General features: G+C 36.1%; 4 protein-coding genes across 4 annotated transcripts; 3 read left to right on the top strand and 1 right to left on the bottom strand.

The window, feature by feature from the left end:
• Nucleotides 1-1,156: 1,156 nt before the first annotated feature.
• Nucleotides 1,157-3,181, top strand: LOC124913297. Its single transcript, XM_047453891.1, has one exon. The coding sequence runs from the start codon at nucleotides 1,157-1,159 to the stop codon at nucleotides 3,179-3,181; it is 2,025 nt and encodes a 674-aa protein (XP_047309847.1).
• A 7,984-nt stretch (nucleotides 3,182-11,165) lies between these two features.
• On the top strand, nucleotides 11,166-13,104 carry LOC124911189 (glyceraldehyde-3-phosphate dehydrogenase A, chloroplastic). Its single transcript, XM_047451640.1, has 5 exons — nucleotides 11,166-11,327; nucleotides 11,399-11,515; nucleotides 11,591-11,895; nucleotides 11,975-12,219; nucleotides 12,320-13,104. The coding sequence occupies exons 1-5, from the start codon at nucleotides 11,280-11,282 to the stop codon at nucleotides 12,820-12,822; spliced, it is 1,218 nt and encodes a 405-aa protein (XP_047307596.1). The 5' UTR covers nucleotides 11,166-11,279; the 3' UTR covers nucleotides 12,823-13,104.
• Nucleotides 13,105-14,473: 1,369 nt separating this feature from the next.
• LOC124912491 (30S ribosomal protein S17-like) lies at nucleotides 14,474-15,210 on the bottom strand. Its single transcript, XM_047453121.1, has 2 exons — nucleotides 14,986-15,210; nucleotides 14,474-14,870 (listed from the first exon to the last, which is right to left on the bottom strand). Exons 1-2 carry the CDS (start codon nucleotides 15,145-15,147, stop codon nucleotides 14,718-14,720), a joined length of 315 nt encoding a protein of 104 aa, XP_047309077.1. The 5' UTR covers nucleotides 15,148-15,210; the 3' UTR covers nucleotides 14,474-14,717.
• Nucleotides 15,211-17,182: 1,972 nt separating this feature from the next.
• On the top strand, nucleotides 17,183-20,655 carry LOC124913296 (uncharacterized protein PF3D7_1120000-like). The gene is made up of 9 exons (XM_047453890.1): nucleotides 17,183-17,283; nucleotides 17,555-18,032; nucleotides 18,575-19,180; nucleotides 19,251-19,529; nucleotides 19,607-19,672; nucleotides 19,748-19,834; nucleotides 19,910-19,987; nucleotides 20,048-20,436; nucleotides 20,538-20,655. The coding sequence occupies exons 1-9, from the start codon at nucleotides 17,183-17,185 to the stop codon at nucleotides 20,653-20,655; spliced, it is 2,202 nt and encodes a 733-aa protein (XP_047309846.1).
• Nucleotides 20,656-25,524: the final 4,869 nt, after the last annotated feature.

Genomic DNA, 25,524 nt, shown 5'->3' with positions numbered 1-25,524 from the left:
TCAATATCAAAGAAACCGCGTCTTCGCAGTTATGCACGGTCTCAAGAAGAACCGCTTAATCAAAAGTTGTAAATATTCAGAACCGGTTAAAACGATAGACAAACCTGTGTTCGTAGAACTTTCCGGTCAAGATCAAAACACCGCATCATCGCGGTTAACAAATTACTCTATAAAACGTTTTCAAAAGGGATTGCCTCATCAAAACCGAAATCGAAATTTTTGAGGGAAATTTCGCGCCCAGAAATTCCCGCTCATAAATCTCGCCCTTGACTTCCCGCCTCTGATTTGGCGCGCTTAGCTTCCCGCCCATTGATTGCCGCCTTTTTGATTACCGCGCTTAGCTTCCCGCCCATTGATTGCCGCCTTTTGGCTTGGAGGGAAAAATCCCGCCAAAAGTTGATGGGACGGTTGGGCTTCCAGACCGCGCCTATAAAAAGGGTCCTTGGCCATTTCATTTTACTCTTACGCGAAACAGCTTTCTCTCTCTAAGCTATTAAACTTTCTCACAGCGGTTATTCTCTTGTTTTCTCAAACTCTCTCAATCATCAACAATGGGTCGTGCTTCGGCTTTATTCAAACATATCATTCAGGTGGATTTTGAGAAGATCCGACAAAACGGTTCGGTTCCGGCAAAGGAAGTTCTTACCCGGATTTCCGAAGCCGGACTCGAGTACTTTCTAGGCGGTCCTTTTGTTCTCTACAGAGAATCGGTTGAAGAATTCTTCAAAACCGCATCTCTCTCTGGCGACAAAATAACCGCAACTGTTGGCGGCAAGCAATTCGATATAACCGAAGAGTCGGTTGCGGAAATCCTACGTCTTCCAACAGATGGTCGCAACGCTTCGATGGAACTAGACCCAACAACATTCGAGGCGGCTTGCAAATTCTCTCGGCAACCGGGGCCCCTGTAAAAGTATTCGGTAAGAAGTCATCACTGCGACCGAAATATATACCGCTCTGTGACATCTTCACTAAGTCGGTTCAAGCGAGAGGTGGAAATTTCGACAACCTCACCAAGGCCAAAATCGAGATGCTTATCGGCTTACTGGACGGTATAAACGTCAACTGGGCGAAGGAGATTTTTAACAACCTGAAAGACATGGTGAAACCGGATTTCGCCCGGTCATGGGGATACGCCATCACCCTTGGGAAGATCATGCTCCACAACAACATTAACATCGGTCCTGGTGTTCTTCTCTCATCGAGCAAGATAATAAGATCCCGACAATTCCTGGAGAAGAAGCAGCCGACCCCCGGTTCTACAGGTGGCCGAAGGAAGAAATCAACCGCCAAGACACCGGCTCTGGTAAAAGACAAGTCCGGAAGCAAGGGTAAGGAACCGATAGTATTCACGGAACCGCGCTTAGAAATGCAAGATGAGGAAGACTCGGCTTCCACATCTGACCAAACCGGCTCGCAGAAAACCGATGACAATCCATCCGATAAAGAAGAAGGACCGATTAAAGAGGAACAATCGGCTACAAGTCTTGACAATGCCGGTGCGGCCGCAATCCCTAAACACACCGATGCCGGTGCAGACGACCGTGGGGAGGAAGAGGTTCCCGTTGATAACGACCAGAAGATAGCCGAGAACATTGTACGCAAAATCTTGGCAGGAATTCATCTGCAAGCTCAAAAGGCAGCACAAGCATACAATGAGTGGTTCTTGATCCGGTGCAATAAATTCTTCAAACATGTGCTACCGGACCTAACCACCGGACAAAGATTTGAAAGAATTCTGGAGATAGAGGAAGACGTTATCCAGCTCACAAACGCCGAGGATCCCAACCCAGCCATGGACCGACACGCAATAGTGGAACCGCGTGCTCGGTTACAAAAGCTAACCGCACATATACGAAAGCTTACAGAAAGGTATGTTGCGGGAACACCGAAGGCTAAGTTACAACTCCTGGTGTTGGATATGCTCGAGGTCAAGAAAGGAGAATTCATTGACGAGATAAAGCAGATTGAAGCGGTGCGCAGACAGCAAGGTACAGCGCACTCTTCGCGTCTTGAAACCGATGACGGTCAGAATCGAGGTGATACGCCTCCTCTAGCGGATCCGGTCATCAACGAAACCGACGAATGGACAGAGACTCCTTTCACCGGGCCACTTGAAACCGATCAACTTGGGGATTCAGAACCGGTTGTCACTGAAGAAAGAGTAAAGACTCTTATTCAAGAGTTTGCCAACTCAAAGGTTCGACCATGGAAGAGGAAAATCAAGAAAGTCGCGCGCCAAACATTCTTGTTAGCCGAAAAAACGAGGGATGATCTTGTGAAGGCAGATGCCCGGATCACAGAAATTGAAGCCGACTACCGGGACGATACTACTCTGCACAACGAACATCTTAAGCGAACCGAAGACTTGGAAGATAAGACCTCCAAGATGGTGGATGACTTGGAACGGTTTCAAGAGAAAACCGATCAACAGTTCACAAAAGTAGATGAGGACCTAGGGCGGTCAAGCACCGAAGTCGGTTCAACACTTGACAGGGTCGTAGATCTTGAAAAGAAGAATGCAAGTCTTGAAGAGCGCAACGACAGTCTTGAAGCCGACCTTAAGGCGGTCACCGAACATGTGACTGAGTTGATAAATGCAAAGATTAATGTTGATAAAGCGGTTGAAGAGGCAAATGCTCAAGCGGCTAAAGAACTTCAGGATGCCTTGGATGACCAGAACCGGACAGTGAAGGAAGCACCGCGGTCATCTGATGCGAACTTCAACGAACGATTACGAATATCAATGGCCAGAGATCCGGCACTTGCAAAGAGCATAGCAGCTCAAGCGGCCGAGGATGCAGAACGGTTAAACACAGAAAAACAAAGGCTCGAAGGATATGTCAAGGCAAACAAGAAGACCAATGCGGCTTCTTCCTCTTCGGTTCCGGCAACACGGAAAAGGAAAACACCATCAAGAAAGGTTCAAGTAACCGGAATGCTGGAGAGAATCACCGAGACAAATATCGAAACTCCACCGAACCCGGCTTCCCAAACCGAGGATGAAATCGAAGAGAATCTCGAGCCGCGATCTACAAGACAGCGAGTTTCCTATGCGGTTCCAGTCAGCACGGTCGGTCAACTGCAAGTTGGAGGTTCATCTTCAAGACCGGCTCAACCGGATGAAGAACAACCAACCGATGACATGTTGAAAGACTTTCTGCCATCCGAATCAGAATAGGGGCTCTCTTTTCTTAATCTATGTGTATTTCGGTTTCTACATATATAATATTTTCCCTTTTTCGGTTACTTTTATATATAAAAAGTTATTTTTGAAACCGGCCTATACTTGCAATCTTACAAGGTTTTGATAATTTTAAATAAAATAATCAAAAAGGGAGAAATTGATAAGATAAAAGATTAGAATTTTCCAAAATTTTTCTCAAAATTTTTCCAAATTTTTCGAAAAATTCTCCCAAGTCATTTTCAAAAATCCGGTCAAATAAAGAACCGGTCTACGTTTGCAATCTTACATGATTTTGATAATTTTAAATAAAATAATCAAAAAGGGAGAAATTGTTAGATAAAATTAGACCGGTTAATAAAACTTAACACAAATAAACCTTTCATACAGGAACAAAGAACCGGACCAGTCAAAGTAACCTACCGGTTTGAGAAAATCAACCGGTTTGAGAAAACCAACCGGTCAAACTATCAAACCGACCAGAAACATGACCGCTCAAAGAAGGCGAAAACACCAGACAGCCGGTCATTCAGAAGCCAAAGCAATAACCGGAAGTCGTCCGGTTAAGTCAAATGACCGACCAGCATAAGAAGATACTTCGGGTATCTGTTGAGAATGATACCAAAGGAACAGACTGAACATTTCCATATTCATACAAGTCTGAAGAAAGTCTGCAGGCTGCAGAAGACAGTCCTACAAGATCTTTCCACTTCAGGATAAATCAGAAAGGCAATTTTCCAAGTACAGACAACTGTCTAACCGTCAGTTACCACATTGAGTAAAAGACAAACCTAGCCGGTTTGTCCTACATACTGGAAGAACAGACTGCCAACTCTGAAAAGTTGACCGCCAGGTCTGAATCACTGAACCTCTGCTCAACCAATCAAATTCAAGGAAATGAAATATGACCGTTGGCATATTTCACCTATAAAAGGAGCAGCTGAAGAGGAGTAAATGCGGGACATAGTGAACAATTAATTTACAAGTGATAAGATTGTGTTCTCTCTCTAGAAAAGGCCTAAGTGCTAAAGTTGAAGTGTGTATTTACAATTTCGGTGTAAATTGTACGGGTGTTATCGAGCAGGAAATAAGTCTCGATCGGATTGTATTCCTTAGTGAATATCCTTCTCGCGGTTTCGAGAGGAAGGGGTGACGTAGGAGTTTTATCTCCGAACATCCATAAAAACTTGTCTTGTTATTTACTTTCCGCCTGATTTACTTTATAACCGAGCTGTACTAACCGACCTACACCTTTTTAACCGACTCTACACTATCTAAACCGAATCACCAAGTTACAAAAACCGACCCATCATTTTCCAAACATGTCCTATTCAAAACCGGTTCTGCCTATCCTGTAAGTGTGCTGCTTCAACCTGAAACAAACCTCTTCCGCGCTTGAACCTAGTTCAAGGGTTTGTGACAGTTTGTGTAGTATTGAAACCCCGGTGTTAATCTCTAACCGGATTAATCACCACCCTTTGAGTGAGACGCGCTAACCGGCCCAACCCCGGTCCTCCAGTCGCGACCTAGATCCTAACAAATTACTATAGTTAATATTCTCTTAACTGCGATTTAAAATTAAATAGCCTTTAACTGCGGTATAAATCACCGATCAGCAAAAGTATACGAAACCCCATTTTATTAAAATATAGTTACAGAAAACCTTTATAATTTAATATTCGATAAATAAATGACTTCGATAAAATTAATAATTTTGTACCGTCCCAATTTGGGACCAGTACAAAATTAGACCACAATCGACAATATAATAAAATAATAACTTTTTGAAATCTCGGTTTATATATTGGTCCCAACGAAATTATAAATTAATAATTACTAAAAGATTCTAAATTCTAAAATTGTCTAGTAAAAATTGAACTTATAGTCACTTTTTTTTTTGGTTAAACTTCATATCTTAATTGAGTTCATTTTTAAATCTCCTCGTTGCACTTAAGAGTTGTGACAATGTTTTCTTATATGGCAACAAAACTAAGTTAAAAGTTCTGTTGTTTATAAAATCACAGCTAATGGATGACATTGGCGATAAAAACAACGTAGTTAAAAGTCTCTAACTACCATTTATAAAATCGCAATTAATAGTTAGCCGATCAACAATATTTTAGGAAACCTCATTTTATTAAAATATAATATTAAATATATTTAAAAAAACCTTTATAAATTAATACTCGGTAAATTAATAGCCTCGATAAAATTAATAATATGTTCAGTCTCAATTTGGGACTAGTACAAAATTAGATCACGATCAATAAAATAATAAGATAATAACTTTTTTAAATCTCGGTATATATATTGATCCCAACGAAATTATAAATTAATAATTACTAAATAATTCTAAATTCAAAAATTGTCTAGTAAAAAATTTATAGTCACTTGTTTTTTCTTTTTGTTAAACTTCAAATCTATATTTGAGTTCATTTTTAAATCTCTTCATTGCACTTAAGTGTTGTGAGTTGTGACAATGTTTTCTTGTATTGCAACAAAAGGTTGTGAAGAGTTGTTGTCGTTTGGAATACTTCTTTCCAAGTGACCGGTTCCAAAGTTATTGTACCATCCTCAACTCCGTCATCGATTGGATTTTGAATGGTATCCGTCACAATTTCTTCAATGTTTTGAACCTCGAAACATTCTTTATTTTCACTAGAATTATCTAGCAAGTAATTCATATCTATTTTGTGCCGATAATGCATACCCATAATCAAGTTCTCAAGCTCACGAATGTTTTTTCCAAAAATTTACATTGTTTAAATCATTTGAGTCGGTTGGATTCGTCGAACGAATTTTATAGTGTCAAAAGCAATTTGTTATGAATTCTTATTGCACATTTCTCCAAGTTGAGACAGCCAAATTGATAGCATCTAAAACATTAATCTTTTCTGGAGAAAAAATGTCTAACTCATATCCTTCTAAAATCTTACGGTAGTACATTTTAAATATTCTAATTATCCTAGCATAAGGGTTGAATTTTTTAATGGCTTATTAAAAAATAATGAATTTAACAAATTCAATTAATTTGTGAATATAATCTTTAAAACTTATTTTTGTAATTTATTTGAACTAATATACATGTACATTGGACTTGAAAATTTAAAGTTTATATGTAAAACATCTTTAAATTATTAATTTATCGATATACTAATATTTTGTTAAACTAATCAACTATTTTGATCCGAACATTATTAATTTATATAAGTCTTTCTATCAAAATATCATTATATTTAAGTATTCAAAGTGATAAAAAAAATATCAATCAAAAAAATATTCTCATTCTCAAAATTTAAAACAATTTTTATTCATTCTTCCGGACCCATAAAATATTAAGATAAAAAAAATAATAAATAGAATTAATTACAATTCAACAATTAAAAACTAGTCAATATAAGTTTTATAAAAAAATACTAAAAATTATTATCTAAATAATTTGACAACAAAAGTAAACACTAAAACAATCAAAACTTTGTAAATATAGTTTTTTTTCAACAAATATAACCATTTAATAAACACAATCCATCCAAATAAATGTTCACAACTAAATAATACAAAATTTCAAATGAGTATAAAATTTTTAAGTTTATATCCCCTATAAATATTCAATAACATTACATCATTCAAAAAACAAAATCATAAACCTAAAAAAAAGACCAATATTAGCTTAAAATATTGTTAATTTTCAACCTACAACCAGGGCCATTTTCAGTCTAAAACAATAGTCATTTTCAATAAAGGAAAATTTCAACCCAAAACAAATGTCAATTTTAATCTAAAAATGAAGGTCAATAACATAAAATTAGGTGAATAGTTAATCTAAACTTTATTTTAGTATGGTGTCTTATAGATGATGAGAAACTATTCATTTGTTTGGTGCCTTAGTATATTTGGCCCTAAAAAAAGGTCATATTTACAAGATAAATAAAGTGTAATAAAAATATTATATTACTTGCATATCAAGAAAAACTATATTTTTTCTAAAAAAAAATTTTTTTTTTAATTAGGAGAATGTTCATCTCGTATTTTTTAATATATATTAAATCAAACACAATTTTATGTTTTAATATATATACGACACAAATATAATGTCTCACTATTTCATATTCCGATTCGATGCACCATACTTTTATTTTGTTATTCTTCGAATTTATTTAACATTATAATTTTCGCTTACAAAGTGATAAATTTTACAAGAAACTCCTAATCTTCCTTCTCAATTCTAGGGGAGACATTTCTATCAAAAATTTTCGGGTTGGAAATGTGTATTTAATGAACTTCTCCATATATTCTAAGTTATCTTTGCAATATTCATCTAAACAAAAATATTTGAATTAGAATATATTTTATTTATTACGAAAATAAAACTTAATTCACTTTTATTGACGCTTACACTTTTTTTTTATCTTCCATGCGAGAAATTTAATCAGACAAATGGTGAGATCTCGCCCAATCATGTACCTAAATGACGCATAAACTTATATTGATTGTTTCCACTGAGACGTCCTGCCTTACTACTAATGTCATTGAAAACTTCTCTTCCGTCTCAAAATATTTTTATATTTTCCTCATGTATTTTTTGTTATGGTAAATGTTTTAATATAAAAATAATTATTTTAAGCACAAACAATTTGATTGAAATAACTAAAATATAGACTATTGTTATCTATATAAATTTGAAACAACTTTAAATTATTTTTCATATCTTAAAAAGAATCATGTGAGACTCTTCTCAAGAACATCTCCTATACAGAGACGAATGTACACCAGATCTGAGGTGGGCTTAAGCCCACCCCTTAATCTTTAATTTTTTTATATGTATATAATAAAATAAAAAATCCGAGATCCCTAATTCTCACTCTATTAGTCCATTTCAATGCTTCTCATTCTTTTCAAATATATACTCTATGTATATATAGACATATAATATTCTAAAATTTGAATCTTTGTTTAGTTGTAATAATTTGTTTAGATGAAAATCTTAAATTACTGAAATATTCTATTAATTTTTTATTATTTAATTATTTTTATTTTTATTTATATTTTTATATTTATTTTTTTAATTTTCAAAATAAAAAATCTCATTTTTTTTTAATTTTTTAAAATTCTTTTCCCTATTACATATCCTCTTAATATTAATTATGTATATTATGTTTATAACTGATTTGATTTTATTATGTTTAATTAAATATCACAACTGAAAAATTTATAATGGTAATATTATTTAATTTTTAAATTTTTCTTAACTATTTAATAAAATATTTACTTAGTTTTAACATTACAATTGTTACCATTACTAACAAACATTTTTAGCAATGAACAATGAATAAAACTTCGCAATAAATAAATAAAGATAATTTTTTTTTTAATTAAACGAGATTTAGACAATGGTATTAATATAAATTTTATTATTAATGAATTTTATGATTTAAAATTCGAGTATACTTCAACTTCAACTCATTTAAATATTATAATATAATGTATTTTTTTTATATATATATATAATTTATTATACAAAATTTAAACCCACCCCACTACAAATTCCTGAATCCATCCTAGCTCTTATATAGAAAAGAGACATAGGTGTATATGTAATTTCTTCAAATTGAGTAGACTTATATAAATTTTCACTAACCTCTTATTAAATATCATCTTTATTAAATGTGAGTCACAATAAGAGAACCATAATATTAAAGTATTAGATATTATACCACAATATTTGCACTTTTTTTAATTGTTTTTTTTTTATAGAAATAATGGTTAAAAAAATAATATTGTAACCCTAAATTTCATAGGGAACGATGGTTATAAGAGGTTACATGAGACTTTATCTAAGTTTACTTCATTTGAAAAAAAATCTACAACACCCTCGCCTCTTTTGTATATATGAAAAAATGTTTTTGAGTCACATCAAATAATTCTCCATCAAGTCAATGTATGAAAAATAATTTAAAGTTGTTTCAAATTTATGTCGATAATAATGGTCTATATTTTAGTTATTTCAATCAAATTATTTGTGTACTTAATAAATCTAAGATAATTATTCTCATATTCAAGCATCTACACAAAAAAAAAAAGGAAAAACAAAAATATTTTGTTGGGTAAGTTGAGACCGGTAGTGGATGATCGTGCAAGATCCACAATTTTCCCATTAAAATTCTAACCTACATTAGTGAAAAAGATAAAAGAACACTGGTATACATGTCAATTAATATGAGTTAAATTTATTTTCGTAATATAAATTATATATTCTCATTGAAATTTTGTTGTTTCAAGAATTTTTTTTCGTTAGCAAATATACTTTACAAACACATGCAAAAGAGATGGAGAAGTTTCTTACATCTTTTGTACAACAATGTGATGGAAGATGTAGAACTATTTTACAAAATGTCCACTGGAATTCAAAAGGAATATTAGAATTAGCTTGTAACCCATCATTTTTAAGCGAATATTACACTGTTAAATGATCTTATCTCATTTCTTTTGGTTGGATATATATTTTTTATAATTGTTAATGAGATTGTGCAAAGAAAAGAAGTTAATATCATTACTAAAGTAAAACTCAAACAAAATAAATAAATAAATAAACAAAAGTAAAACAGTTGAAGATAACTAGATTTTCTATAAAAGAGAACACAACAAGAAGAAAAGCTCCTCCGGCAGTATTAAAAAAATACTAACCAGTAACTAGCTCAAATGACAAGATTCAGTACATAAAAAAACTAAACAGCACAGGTTCAATTTTCACTTAAAATCGTCTTTAAGTTGAAGTATTGTTACGGTTGTGGGGTCGTACTTACTAAATAAAAAAAATACAAACTACTTTGTTCATCCAAATATATGCTTCATGGGTATATATATATATATATATATATATATATATATATATATATATATATATATAATCAAAATAAGATGAATGTTTTATTCATGAATTGAACTATGTAATATCATTCATCTTCCATTCAAGTACAAGTTTATTTGAGTGAGGGATCACTTATACAATACAAAGAAGATCTCGGTGACCAGGGGAATCATCTACAAGGAGATGAGATTAAGAGTCTATAACACAAAAATATACCTCTATTGAGTCGAAGTTTGACGACGAACCAAAGTTTCTTTATGATAATATGAGTTCACATGAATTCCAAGTACGAGTTTATTTGAGTGAAGGATCACTTACACAACACAAAGAAGAAGATCATGGTAACCAAGGGAATCATCTAAAAGGAGAGGAGACTAAGAGTCTATGACACAAAGATATACCTCTATTGAGTCGAGGTTTGATGACGAATCGAAGTTTCTTTATGATGATGTAAGAGCACTACTTGATACTCACATCGGAGGGAGGTGAATGACTCCATTGTAATGTCCCTTAAGATTTATGTAGATTCACCATCTTCGACAACATTTGAAAGCGTCAACACTAATAGAAGAGGAGGAACATATAACATAATTAAGAATTGATGAGATCATTTTGACTTTTTGCCCAATTGATGATGATCAATCCATTGGATTAAATTAAGTTTTATGTGTTCTCATTCCGAACCTTGAGCATTAATGGTTTGGGATAATTTTATGAACAACAAGGATTTTGTGATTTTCCTCTTATTAGGGTTCAAAGTGTTTTTTTTTTTCTTTAGTATGAACTTTTGCCAAAATTATTGTTTGATTTTTCCCATGATAGATCATTGGTAATGAATTATCAAAAAAAATATTCTAAAATCTTTTTTAAAAAATAAATTTTAAAGGCGATGTGTGGAGGTTTGATGAGAATTAAATTTTGTAAAAAAATTCTAAAGTTTCCACAATGAAAGAACAAAAAATATTATAAGAGGAGGGAGAGATTCGTAGATGTGGAAGTGATGGAATGGATGAGGAAGTGAAGGATAAGATGGAGTTGCAATGAGAACCATACAATAAAGCCTGAGGCTATCTCTTCTCCTCTCAAGATATCGACCTCTCCAAATTAACACGGACTCTAATATTCATAACCACTATCACTCTATCTCTATCTCTCTCCTTATAACCTCAAATACCCCCCTCTGTCCACTCAAGAGACTTCTTTTGCTGCAGATCATCATCAACTTCCATGGCATCTTCTGCCATTTCCGTTGTGAATTCTGCTGCATCTCTCCAGGTCTATATCTCTCTTATCTCCATATCATTATTATCATTATCATCATCATCTCATCATTCTTCTCTATGCAGGCTAACACCACCAGCAGAGGATTCTCTGAGTTTGCTGGCCTCCGCACCTCATCGTTCCCTGTTGGCCGGAAATCCCAAGAGGATTTGCTTTCTCTCATCTCCTTCCAGACCTCCTCCGTCAGTTCTCTCTTTCTTTTTCAAATAATCTTCAAGTTAGTTAGTTAATTAATGCATGTTAATATTGTTGTGCAGGTTGGGGTTGGAAGAGTGGCAAAGAAGGGAGTTGTGGAGGCTAAGTTGAAGGTAGCCATTAATGGATTCGGAAGGATTGGACGCAACTTCTTGAGGTGTTGGCACGGCAGGGAGAACTCGCCGCTCGACGTCGTTGTCATCAACGACACCGGCGGTGTGAAGCAGGCCTCCCACCTTCTCAAGTATGACTCCACACTAGGCACTTTCGGTGCTGATGTCAAGGCTGTCGGAGATGACGCCATATCAGTCGACGGAAAGATCATCAAAGTCGTTTCCAGTCGTAACCCTCTCCTACTACCTTGGGGGTATGTATGTAACTATATAAGTTACTATCTATCTATCATGGTTTATATATAAATGTTGAATTTGTAAAAATGAAAATAGGGATTATGAAATAGACCTGGTGATCGAAGGGACGGGAGTGTTCGTGGACAGAGATGGAGCCGGAAAACACATCCAAGCCGGCGCTAAAAAGGTCCTCATCACCGCCCCCGGCAAAGGTGACATCCCTACCTACGTCGTTGGAGTCAATGCCGAACTCTACAATCACAGCGAGGATATCATCAGCAACGCCTCCTGCACCACCAACTGCCTCGCCCCTTTCGTCAAAGTCCTCGACCAGAAATTCGGTACCATTCATATATATTTATTTTTCCATAAACTGCATGCACCACCCACAATTTTCTTTTTTTTTTCTCCATAAACTGAACTGAATCGAATCGAATCAAGGCATTATCAAGGGAACAATGACTACAACTCATTCTTACACCGGAGATCAGAGGTTGCTCGATGCTAGCCACAGGGATCTCAGGCGTGCTAGGGCTGCGGCGCTCAACATCGTCCCTACTTCAACCGGAGCGGCGAAGGCGGTGTCACTGGTGCTTCCGTCGCTGAAAGGAAAGCTCAACGGAATCGCACTGAGGGTTCCGACGCCAAATGTGTCCGTTGTTGACTTGGTTGTGCAGGTTTCGAAGAAGACATTCGCGGAGGAGGTGAACGCTGCTTTCAGAGAGAGCGCCAATAACGAGCTCAAGGGAATCCTGTCGGTGTGCGACGAGCCGTTGGTGTCAGTTGATTTCCGATGCTCTGACGTCTCATCGACGGTTGATTCGTCGTTGACAATGGTGATGGGAGATGATTTGGTGAAGGTTATTGCATGGTATGATAATGAGTGGGGATACTCGCAGAGGGTGGTTGATCTCGCTGACATCGTCGCTAACAACTGGAAGTGAGGATGTACACATTATTATTATAGTCTAGCCGGAATCCGATGGCCGGCAGCAATTGTGTCATTATGAGTGAGCATCCAAAGAGGAGGAGGAGGAGCCTTTCTCTCAATTCTTTTTCTTTTTCTTTTTGTCTATCTGCAACGACCCAAGTTGACAAACAACCTTCATATATCGCTCTCTCTTATTTATTACTCTCCATCTCCACTCTCTCATCTATGTATTCTATCATGTAACTCAAATTGTAGAAATATTTCCAATAAATATTCAAAATTATTGAATTGTCAATTTTCCAAAAGTTAACCACTTTTATTCTTCATTATACAATTTCAATCACCTTTTTATACCCAAACCAATACAAAACTATAACTTATATCTCAATTTATAAAATAGCATCAAAAACAATCTTATTCAAAAGACATCAACAAATATTTCTTTCTATTTTAACTTTTTAAAATTCATTCTTGTTCCATAAGGTTTCATAGGAGGTTGGAACTTGTAGAAGATAAATTAGTAAACAAGGTTATTATTTCACCTCCACTAACCCACCCATGTTGGGAAAATAGAGCAATGCAGTAGATAATGGAAATCCTTTACAAAGTTTAATATATATTTTCTTTTATAAGAAAATCTAAAATCTACAAAATGTAGCAGCCTAACTCAGGGGAAATAAACAATCAATTATGAAGAAGTTTAGATATGTGAAGGGAACATTGGAACTTAGAATTTTTTTTGAGGAAGAGAAGTCAAGTGAGTTAACTGGTTTTACAGATAGTGATTATGCAGGAGACCATGATGATCGAAGAAGTACCACTGGAGAAGCAACCGATTGTTACTTTGTCAACTATTGAAGCAGAATTGATAGCAACAACTACATGAGTCTATCAAGCTATTTGGATAAAAAGAATTTTGGAAGCTTTACATTATTCTCAAGAAAAATGCACTACATTATGCGATAATGCTTTAACTATCAAATTGTTTAAAAATGCAGTATTGCGTGGAAGAAGTAAACATATACATATCTAATATCACTTCATCAGAGAAGTGTCCAATGATAAATTAATTGAACTTGTGCATTACAGGACGAATGAGCAGCGGATTGCAGACATAATGACTGGTGCGGTTTGGTTTAGTTTAGGGCAGGTGACAATTTAGTTAGTAGTATTTTAATTTTGTAGTTAGACTGGCTTGACTTGGTAAAGGCTGTAGTTTAGTGGACAATTAGATTTTCAACTTTATTAGCAGCATTGTTAGGAGCAGTGATTTGTTTTGGGTTATTTAACACCTTTCTATTTTTCAATGAATGCATCAGTTTGAGGTCTTTTATTTTACAAGAAGATCTTGAGGAATGTAGAATATAGGTGTCAAAGGAAAGTGCAAGTGAAGTCTAAACCAGGTATGAGAAAAACAAAATGATAAGTTGAATCAGATTAAATTCTTGTCACTAGTAAATAGGGTTAGTAGTTAGAACTCTAAATAGTGGTTATTAAGGATTGTTAGAGACCTTGATGATTTTGGTTTGAGTTTTTGGAAAACAATGCTAGAGTGTTTAATGGGAAATGGGAATTGATTATGTAGGAGCATAACTCTATTCATGAGGTTTTCTTTTCATCTAGATCATGATCAAGAAAACTAGGTATGCTAAAATTGACAATGATTTAGAAAATAGTTTGGATGAACTTTTGAAAGCAAACCCATATCAAATGAAGTCAAAAATCACACTGTAATATAGGCAAACTGAAAAGAATCAAAAGTACTGAACTTTTAGTGAAGTTGCAGATTGTTTACTGATATATCATCACAGTTTAATTGTTAAATAGACTCGTGCATATGCTCACTGATTACATTGCCGCAGTCGGTGTAGAAATAGAAGACGATTTTAGTTAGTTGAAGGCAATACCTTAAGAGGTTGACGAAGGAGGTACAACTGTCTGGCTGCCTGAATGAGCGGCATTACGAGCTGACGGCGGTTGATATATCTGCGCCTTCTTTAATATTTCAGCAACAATCCAATTCTTACGTTTGCTCAACGGCCTAGAAGGATCTAATCTGACCTGAACTCATAGCTTCGTTTATAAGTATCAAGGTTCAGTTATGAACAATACAGGAAAAATGCAGAAAAGATATCGAAATCAATGGCGACATTTTAATGTATTGAGTTTCACTTACGCGATCACCAATTGTGCACTGATTGTTCTCGTCGTGAGCCATGAATTTGGAGGTGCGTTTGATGTAACGATTGTAGAGCTTGTGATGGAAGAGCCTATCGACAGCCACCACCACCGACTTCTGCATCTTGTTTGACACCACCATTCCGACCACCGGCTTCATCTCTCTCTTTCCACTCCTTGAAGAGTTGCAGAGTTCCTTGAATCCTCCTCAGTCATGGTATTGTGGGTGGGAAACATATAAATGAAAAACCCTAGGTCATAAGATCGTTCAAACGATACGGTAAATTTGATTAATTGTTCCGATAATTAGGGGTGTTCAAATGGCCGGTTAACCGGTTAAACGCTTCCGGTTAATATCGGTTTTGACTTTTATTTTACAAACCGGTTAACCGGCCGTTAATGGTATCGGTTTTATCGATTTTAGTTTTATCGGTTTTGATCGGTTCTGGTCGATTAACCGGGTTTAACTAGGAGCCGATAATTCAATTTTTTTAAATTAAATAATAAATTTATAAAATTTTTTTTTAATTATTATTTGCACTTTCTTATTATAATATTCTTCATACTTTTTTGTCAATATATTATATTATAATAATATATTTTATTGATATATTTAGAATTATGTTATAATATATAATTTTATTTTAACAATATAATATATTTTATAACTATTTTGTTAGGTTTTAATATGTTTCTTGAGAAAATTTAAATTTATTATGTCGATTAGTCTTTGACCAACCAAGTATAAACGAATATAATTAAATCTCCTTCTCAACCGATAGAACGGGAAGTGGAATCGGTAAATTATAATTTATAACTTTGATTTTGGGTATTTCCGTGTTGGACGTGTTGGAGAGAAAGTTAAAACATGAAGTGAAGGTTGAACTTTGAAGACACCAAGTTTTAAATTGTTCAATTATTTTGATTTTGTTAATTTATAATTTCACGTTATCGTATCGTTATAAAAAACAATTTTACATATTTTAATGAAATTATTTCAATTTGTTTTTAATTTATTTTTGTAAAATTTTATATAGATTATAATGTTTTTTAAAAATTATTCTATATAAATTATTTATAAAATAACTAATACAAATTATAAAATATAAAAATATATAATTAAATTATTATCGGTTTACCGGTTAAACCGTTAGAAAAATAGGAAAACCGAAAACTGAACCGTTTAACCGGTAAAAAACTAATTAATCAGAACCGCTAGAACCGGTTAACCAATAACCGTTAAAATGAAACTGGTTAACTATTGGTTCGGTTGGGTTACTGGTTTTCCGGTTTTTTTGCACAGCCCTACCGATAATAGGTCAAATTCGAAAAATGTTTCGCGCATGATAAACCTTGCAAAAATGACATTTTTGACCTACGAAATGTCCGTCTTGCCCCCGAGACACTCCTTTACCGCTCATTACCGCGTATTACATAATGCGTATGATGTAATACGCGTATAATGAAATACGCATATTACATAATACGCGCATTATGTAATATGCATATTTCAGCATGGGCGTTTTACATTATCCGTGTTTTATGTAATATGCGTATAATGAAATACGCATATTACATAAAACGCTGATAATGTAAAACGCATATTTTATAGTATATAAAGCTTAATTTGCCCTCATTTTAAAAAAAAGCCTTTTAACTCACGATTTTCTCTCTCCAACTCACGGCTCTACTCTCTAACTTCCACGACTCTCCAACTTCGTTCAACATCAGTTCAACTCCGTTCGACATCAGTTCAACATCATCATCACTCAACTCTCATCATCGTCCGTCCGTCTCGTCGTTCCTATATTCAGGTGAGTTTGGGGTTTAGAATTTATGTGTAATGTTCTTATTATTCTGACGTTTATGTGTAATAATTCAATGTATGTGTATATTGATGGATAATCCTTAGAATTTAAGGTTTATATAGCTTTTAGGGTTTATGTGTGTATATTTTGTTGTTGCTTATCCAATGTTCCTCACTCACGCGTATTACGTCAGCGTATTGTAATGTTCTTATTCTCTATGCATGTATGGTTTAAGGTTTATAATATCGGCGTATTGTCTGATGTTGCTTACTTGAGTTGGTTATGATTTATCCTATGTCCGTGTATTGTCTAATGTTTCTTACTTGAGTTGTTATGCTTACTCAAATGTTATTTGTTTTTTATTTATTTGTTGTTATTTTTTTATAGATGGAGTCAACCATAATTCCTGAGTTTGCTGCTAGGGTATCATGGAAAGTCAATCTGTCAAACATTGACACCAAGTTTGCTACAATGGATCTAATGGAAAGGTAAAGCAAACTCAATTCCGATTTTTATTGAATGGAGCCCCGTCACTGCAGTTCTCAGGAACGATAATACATCAAATGCTCTTCAGGAATAACATCTAAAATTCTAAGCAGATGAAGTTTCCTGTGAATGGAGAGGAGATGTGTTTTGGGATGAAGGATTATGTCTTGATCACAAGCCTCAAATTTAGGAGATTCCCTGCGGTGGAAATCATTTTCAATCAAGTTGCCCACATTTGGTGGTAAAATATTTTAAAAGTAATATGATTGTTAGAACAAGAGACCTTTACTCAAGATTTGTGTCCTACTCTGATAAGGAAGATGCATGGAAGTTGGGGCTCGTATTCCTAGTTTACCATTATCTCTTTTCCCTTAACCTAAGGAGAATAATAAATATCAAACTCTTCCGCATGGTCGAGGACATCGACAATTTCCTCCAATTTCCATTGGAAAAGTTGTCCTTCAAAGCAATCCTAAAGGGTTTGAACAGGGACCTAGAACACTTCAAGTCGGTATATCTGGACAAGAAGAAAGCCAATGGGAAGAAGGAAGACAAAAATGTTGATGTTTCTTATACAGTATTTGGGTTCGCACTAGCCTTCCAAATGCGGACCTATGAGATTATGAAAACGTTTGGCCCCTCTGATCTTCACACTGCCTTGCAAGGAAAGGTTGTCAAGAAAATGGAAATGTATGAAGAGGAGAAGATCTTATATGGAGGGGAGGAGTTTGAAGATATGGGAGATAATTTTGTATGATTCATTATTTAAACTTGATTCTAGAATGAGGAAACATGAAGAGATTGAAGATGTAGTTCCTCCCAAACCTACCATGAGGAAGAGAAGACAAATTACTCACCCTAAAACCTCTCATTCTGTTCTCGCCAAACCTTCCACGAGGAAAAGAACTCGCATCTTTACCCCTAGTCCTAGCACCTCTCACTCTGTCTAGAGTACCACTGGGACTCAAGCAGATAATGATGCCTCTCAAATGACTCCAATATCAACAAATCCCCAAGATGATGATGACCCTCAAATGACTCCAACATTAAAAGTTCCCTAAGATGGATGTAGATTGGATCAAATGACGAAGGAGGTAAATGAACTAAAAACTGAAATAAATCTCATAAAAGAATTGTTGAACCAACTACAAGAATAGTTTGGTATATTATCAGCCACACTAAAGGAGCAATAGAGTGGGAGAAGATTGAAGGAGAATAAGGAGGAGAATGTTGAGGTGAAGGAGGAAGACAAGGATGAAGTATGTACAATTCACATTCATGTTTTTTGTATAGGTTCAAGCTTTTTGTCTAATTTTTTCTAATGTGCGGGATAAGATTGAGGAGGAAGATGTGGATGTATTTATGGAGAAGAATAATAAGAATGTGAAGGTGAAGAAGAAGAAGAACAAAAAGAAGAAGGTGGTGGAGAAGGATGAGGAAGACAAAGAGAAGATTGAGGAAGATAAGGATGAGAATTTGTTGGAAGACAAGGATGTGGAGAAGGTGAATGAAGGAGACAAGGATGAGGATTTGTTGGAAGATAAGGATGAGGATGTGGATAAGGTGAATGGAGAAGACAAGGATGAGGATGTGGAGAAGGTGAATGGGGAAGACAAGGATGAGGATATGTTAGAGGAGAAGGATGAAGATCTGGTGAAGGAGGAAGATGTGGAGAAGGTGAATGTGTTGGAGGAGAAGGATGAGGATCTTGTGAAGGAGGAAAATGTGGAGAAGGTGAATGTGTTGGAGGAGAAGGATGAGGATATGGTTAATGAGGAAGATTTGGAGAAGGTGAATGTGTTGATTGAGAATCTGGTGAAGAAGGTTGATGATGTGGAGAAGGTGAATGAGAAGATTAACGAAGATATGGATGTGGATTTATTTATGGAGAAGGATGAGGTAAGTGCAATTCACATTCACGCTTTTTATATTGGTTTACGAATTTTGTCTAATTTTTTTCAATGTGCAGGACAAGATTAAGGATCTGGTGAAGAAGATTGATGATGTGGAGAAGGTAAATGAGAAGGTGGAGGAAGATGTGATGAATCAGAAGATTGAGGAAGATGTGATGAATGAGAAGATTGAGCTATATACAATTCACATTCACGCTTTTTGTATTGGTTTACGCATTTTGTCTAATTTTTTGTACAATTCATATAAGATTGATGATGTGGAGAAGTTGAATGAGAAGATTGAGGATGTGGTGAATGAGAAGGTGGAGGAAAATGTGATGAATGAGAAGATTGAGGTATATACAATTCACATTCACACTTTTTGTATTGGTTTACGCATTTTGTCTAATTTTTTGTACAATTCACATAAGAGGAGAAGTTGAATGAGGATGTGGTGAATGAGAAGGTGGAGGAAGATATGATTAATGAGAAGATTGAGGTATGTACAATTCACATTCATACTTTTTGTATTGGTTTACGCATTTGGTCTAATTTTTTGTACAATTCACATAAGTTTGATGATGTGAAGAAGTTGAATGAGAAGATTGGGGATGTGGTGAATGAGAAAGTACATGAAGATGTGATGAATGGGAAGATTGAGGTATGTACAATTCATATTCACGCTTTTTGTATTGGTTTACGTATTTTATCTAATTTTTTGTACTATTCACATAAGATTGATGATGTGGAGAAGTTGAATGAGAAGATTGAGAATGTGGTGAAGGTGAATGAGAAGATTGAGGATGTGGTGAAGGTGAATGAGAAGATTGAGGAGGATCTAGTGAAATAGAAGACTGAGGATGTGGTGTTGAAGGATGAAGATGTGTTTGTGGAGAAGGAGGACAGAAAGAATGTGGAGAAGAAGAAGGTGCAGAAGAAGGTGAAGAATAAGAAGGTGGAGAAGAAGGAAGACAAGGAGGAGGAGGATGTGTTTGTGGAGAAGGTGGAGAAGAAGAATATGGAGAAGAAGGAAGACAAGAAGGAGGAGGATGTGTTTATAAAGAAGGTGGAGAAGAAGAAGGATTTGGAGAAGAAGGTAGATAAGGAGGATGATGTGTTTGTAGAGAAGGTGGAAATGAAGAAGGAAGACAAGGTGGAGGATAAAGAGGAAAAGAAGATGGATTTGGAGAAGAATGACAACCAAGAGGTGGAGGAGGATGTGGTAGAAGTCAAGGATACTGTAGTCCAATATAAGAGAAAGAGGTTGAGGTCGAGACTACTTACTCCCTACACCGACCCTTCTGGAAAAAAAATGAGGGTCAAAGATCCAATTAAGGTTGATCCTTTGGTGAAATTTGATCCAGAACTGCTGAAAAAGTTGACGAATTTGATGAGGAAAAAAATGAATTTAAAATGGTGGATGTCAATACTGGCTCTGCAGGTTATGAATTCTTCAATACAATGCTGAGGAAATCTAAGTAGCTCACTAATGATGTATTCTTCATTATAGAGTATTCACGATTTCTTATAATTTACGTGTATTATGACATCATGCTTATTCATAATTCACGCGTATTGTGCAAGAGATCAATGTCGTATGTTTTCTACTAAGAAAAAGAGCAGGACTTACACTAAGGATTTTACAATCTTGGATGTTCATCTAACTACTATGTTGTCAACACAATATCAAAAGTTTGTTGATGATCCAAAAGACTTTTCTTTTGATATAAACTTTATGGAGTACTACTGGGTTCGAAGGAAAGACATATGCTGATGTGGAGCACAATTGATGTCATTTATGTCCTACTCAACCTCGATTTTGTGCATTCGGTACTATGTGTGGTGCGACTTAGAGAATGGCGAATTGACGTGTATGATTATGATTAGTCAATTTTCAAGGGAGAAAAAATTGCACAATACATGAAGCCCTTCTGTGAAATGCTTCTGTACTTTCTTAAACAAGCAATGTCTAAAGTAGAAATTGTCAACTATACTAAGATGACCTAGGTCAGTTTCACATTTCATAGAATCCCACCCCCGGAAGTTTTAAAAGAAAAATCAAGTGGGGAATATGGTGTATTTGATTTAATGTATATAGAGTACCTGACTGCTAAACTTAGTCTAGAAGATGTGATATCAGATAACATGACTTTTTTTAGACAAAAGTGGGCAGTAGGTTTTTCAATCAAATTATAGACCCATGAATTATTATTCTTGTATGTGAAAGTCTTTTGAGTTGTTGTAATACGCGTGTGTTGTTGTAATTATTGAAACAGTATATTGACATTATTGAAACAATATATTCACATTATTGAAACACTTCTTTTTATGTCCTTTACACTTCTATATATGAAGGAAAAGTTTGAGCATAGAGGTTCACAATGAAATCTGTATAAGACTTCTACACATCTGGACCAACTCTCAACAAACTATTCAAGACGAAATCTTGATATCAAGGTTTGTTGGAGCTGGTACAGATGTGTAAAAGTCTTATAGAGAGACAAAGTTTTAACATTATTGAAACAACATATTCTTATTTTTATGATCTATAAGACTTTTACACATTTGGATCAGCTCCCAATGTTAGATAAATTCATACCGGTTCAAATAAACCTAACTTAAATAAACCTTCTATGCAGGAACAAGGAACCGGACCGGATGAATAAGAGAACCAACTGAAGAAACCGAACCGGTCAAAACATCATACCGATCAAGAGTATTCAGAGCATGACCAAACAAAGGAAGGATCGGCCAAAGCTCAAAACCGGAACCATCAAACAGCCGATCAATCCACAAGACAAGTATAACCGGAAGAAGTCCGGTTACTTCACTATCAAAAGACATTCGGCCAAGTCAAGTGGCCGACCTGTACAAGAAGACACTTTGGGTATATGTTGAGAATGATACCAAAGGAACAGACTGAATACTTCCATATTCATGCAAGTCTGAGGAAAGACTGTAGGCTGCAGAAAACAGTACTACCGGATCCTTCTACTTCGGGATAAGCCAGAAAGGAAATCTTCAAAGTACAGACAACTGTCCAAACAGACAGTGCCTACATTGAGTAAAAGACAAACCCGGCAGGTTTGCTTTACAGACCGGCAGGTCTGAAACAGGATACCAGGTCTGAGATTGACCGTCAGGTCTGAGATTGACCGTCAGGTCTGAGATTGACCGTCAGGTCTGAGGAGACGACCGCAGGTCTGAGACACTGAATCACTGCATCTCTGATCAGCCAATCAGATTCAAGGCAGTGAAATATGACCGTTGGCATATTTCACCTATAAAAGGAGGCAGTTGAAGAAGAGTAAATGCGGGATATTAAGGGACATTAAGAGACATCAAGCTAGATAAGCGTTGAGAGCATTTACTACAAGTGATAAAGCTGTGTTATTCTAAGAAAGCCTAAGTGCTATATTCTAAGTGTGTTACAATTTCGGTGTGAACTGTAAGAGTGTTATCGAGCAGGAAATAAGTCTCGATCGGATTGTACTTGTATTCCTTAGTGAATATCCTTCTCGCGGTTTCGAGAGGAAGGGGTGACGTAGGAGTTTTATCTCCGAACATCCATAAAATCTATTGTGTTATTTACTTCCTGCCGGCTTCATTATATAACCGACTAACCTAACAATACCGCTCCAAACCGAATCGACATTAACCATACCGAGTATCCAGATTGCCGAAACTGACCCTCCATCTCCAAGTACTCATCATCCGAAACCGACTGTACCTATCATACAAGCATACCGCTTCAACCTGAAAGCAAACCTCTTCCGCGCTTGAACCTAGTTCAAGGGTTTGTGACAGGTTGTGTAGTATTGAAACCCCGGTGTTAATCTCTAACAGGATTAACCACCACCCTACGAGTGAGAACCGCTAACCGGTCCAACCCCCGGTCCACCAGCGGCGACCTAGATCCTAACAATTGGTATCAGAGCAGTTAGTTTCAATACTCAAGCAAGCATGTATCAAGATAGGCCTCCAATGCTAGAAGGTGATGACTTTGCCAACTGGAAGGCACGCATGCACCTACATCTAGTCACCTTGGATGATGAAATGGAATCCATTCTGACCGAAGGACCGATATTCATTGATAAAGATAGAAAAGAATGGATGGCTGAAGACAGGAGAAGGAACAATCTGGACAACCATGCAAGAAACCGGATCTCCAACAGCGTGGACAGAAATACATACTGCAAGATTAGAGATTGCAAAACCGCGAAGGAGACATGGAACACGGTCATCCAGATCTTTGAGGGAAATGAAAGAACAAAGGAGAACAAAATAATGGTAGCCACACAGAGGTTTGAGAGCATCAAAATGAAACCAGGGGAAACCATGAAGGAATACAGTGACAGGTTCACTGGTGTATTAGATGAGTTAGCAAATCTGGGCAAGAAGTATGACAACAAAGAGGTTATTATGAAGGTTTTGAGATCTCTTCCAAGTGCTTGGGACATAAAGACAATGGTCATGAGAGAATCAAAGAGCCTACGTAAGATGAAACTATACGACGTATTCGAAGATCTTAAGGCATATGAGTTCGAGATGAATTCCAGAACTGAAGAGGAAGTCTCGGCCTCAACGTCAACCAGAGCACTGATCACATCTACGGAACCGGCTGCACCTGCTCCTGCTCCTATACCTACACCTACACCGGTACCGACTCCTGCACCTGCACCGATCAGAACCGCCAAACAGTTTACTGAGGACGCCATGGCAATGCTTGCACAGAAGTTTGGGAGGTTCATGAAAAGGAGCCAACCGACAAACAACTACTATGGTGACAAATCCAACATAAGATGCTATAACTATAACTGTATGGGACATTTTAAGTGGGAATGCAGGAAACCAAGGAGAGATACACATAAACCAGACTACCAAAATAACCGGAACAACTATCAACAACTCGGTGAAGGAAGTGAGGTACCGAAAGCACTAATAGCCGACGATGGAGGAAGTCTATGGGCTCACAGTGACAGTGACGATGACCTCACATGTCTCATGGAAAATGAGGAACAGGTATTTGACTCTCCTTGTGAAGAATTTACTAAAGATGAATTATACAATGCATTGAATGACATGGTAGAAGAATATAAGAACCTATTAACCATGTTACCTAAGCACCTCAACATCAAAAACGATCCCATAGTACCTATCCCAGTAGAACCAGAGGTACCCATCATAACCGAACCGGAGGTCATACAATCTGATGATACCCATACTCTAGAAACCGAATTAGACACTAAGATCGAACAACCTAGTGAACCGACTAGAGAACCAACCGAGAAAGAGAATGCCCGATTTCAATATACGATGACCGCCTATAGGAGATCTAGCGATATAGTAAAGAATTTGAATAAACAATACAGGCATCCTCGTTGTAAGAATGACCTAGGATACACAGAGAACAGATCTAAAGACCGAAAACCTATATGGAAAGCAAAGCTTACAAAAGGAAACCTTCCCTTTATAAAATTTCTTAAGAGCACCTGTACAGCTGAGGAAGAGGAGACCGCATACTATAGGGAAGAAAAGCTAAAATACGACTATGTTGGTCCAACCGATTCATGGCTTGACATTGAGAAAAGGAAAGCCGAAATTCTCAAATATAAGAAGGATTTTCCTGAACCACGTAGGTCAACCTATAGATCATCAAACCAAAGACCATCACCGTTTAGGTCATCTATAGGAACACCGAAATACACCAGACCAAGTGTCAAAAGGACAGTTAAAACTTTAGCAAAGAAGACCGTCCGATTTATCAAAGTTTGGGTACCTAAGGGACTAATCGCATGTGGACCCAAGTAAATGTGGGTACCAAATAGTTGTAAATATGTACATTTTGCAGGACCCAAAGAAGCGGCTAGGAAACTCCGAATGGTTCTTGGACAGCGGTTGCTCCAGGCACATGACCGGAAATAGCAATCTGCTAACCGACATTAGGTCAGCAACCGGTGCTCTAATCACCTTCGGCGACAACTCAAAAGGTAAAACCGTGGGCAAGGGTAAGATTGTCCATGGTAACCTAACTATCGAAAATGTACTTCTAGTTGAAAACCTACGTTTTAATCTACTTAGCATTAGTCAAATGTGTGATGCTGGATACACGGTAGAATTTCTTAAACACGCATGTCTAGTTAAGAACTCTCAAGGTATAGTACTACTAACCGGAAATAGGATAGGTAACATCTATAAGGTAGACTGGAAAACTAGAACAGAATATCCTATATGCATGATAGCTAAGACTGATCAAACCTGGCTATGGCATAAGAGACTAAACCATCTAAACATGAAAACCTTAAACTACATTCGTGGTAAGAAATTAGTTGAAGGCATTCCGGATATAGT

This window comes from Impatiens glandulifera, chromosome 8 (genome assembly GCF_907164915.1).
Source record: "Impatiens glandulifera chromosome 8, dImpGla2.1, whole genome shotgun sequence".
Taxonomy (NCBI): Eukaryota; Viridiplantae; Streptophyta; class Magnoliopsida; order Ericales; family Balsaminaceae; genus Impatiens; species Impatiens glandulifera.
Note: the sequence above shows the minus strand (reverse complement) of the source record. Positions and strands in the feature narration are given on the sequence as shown.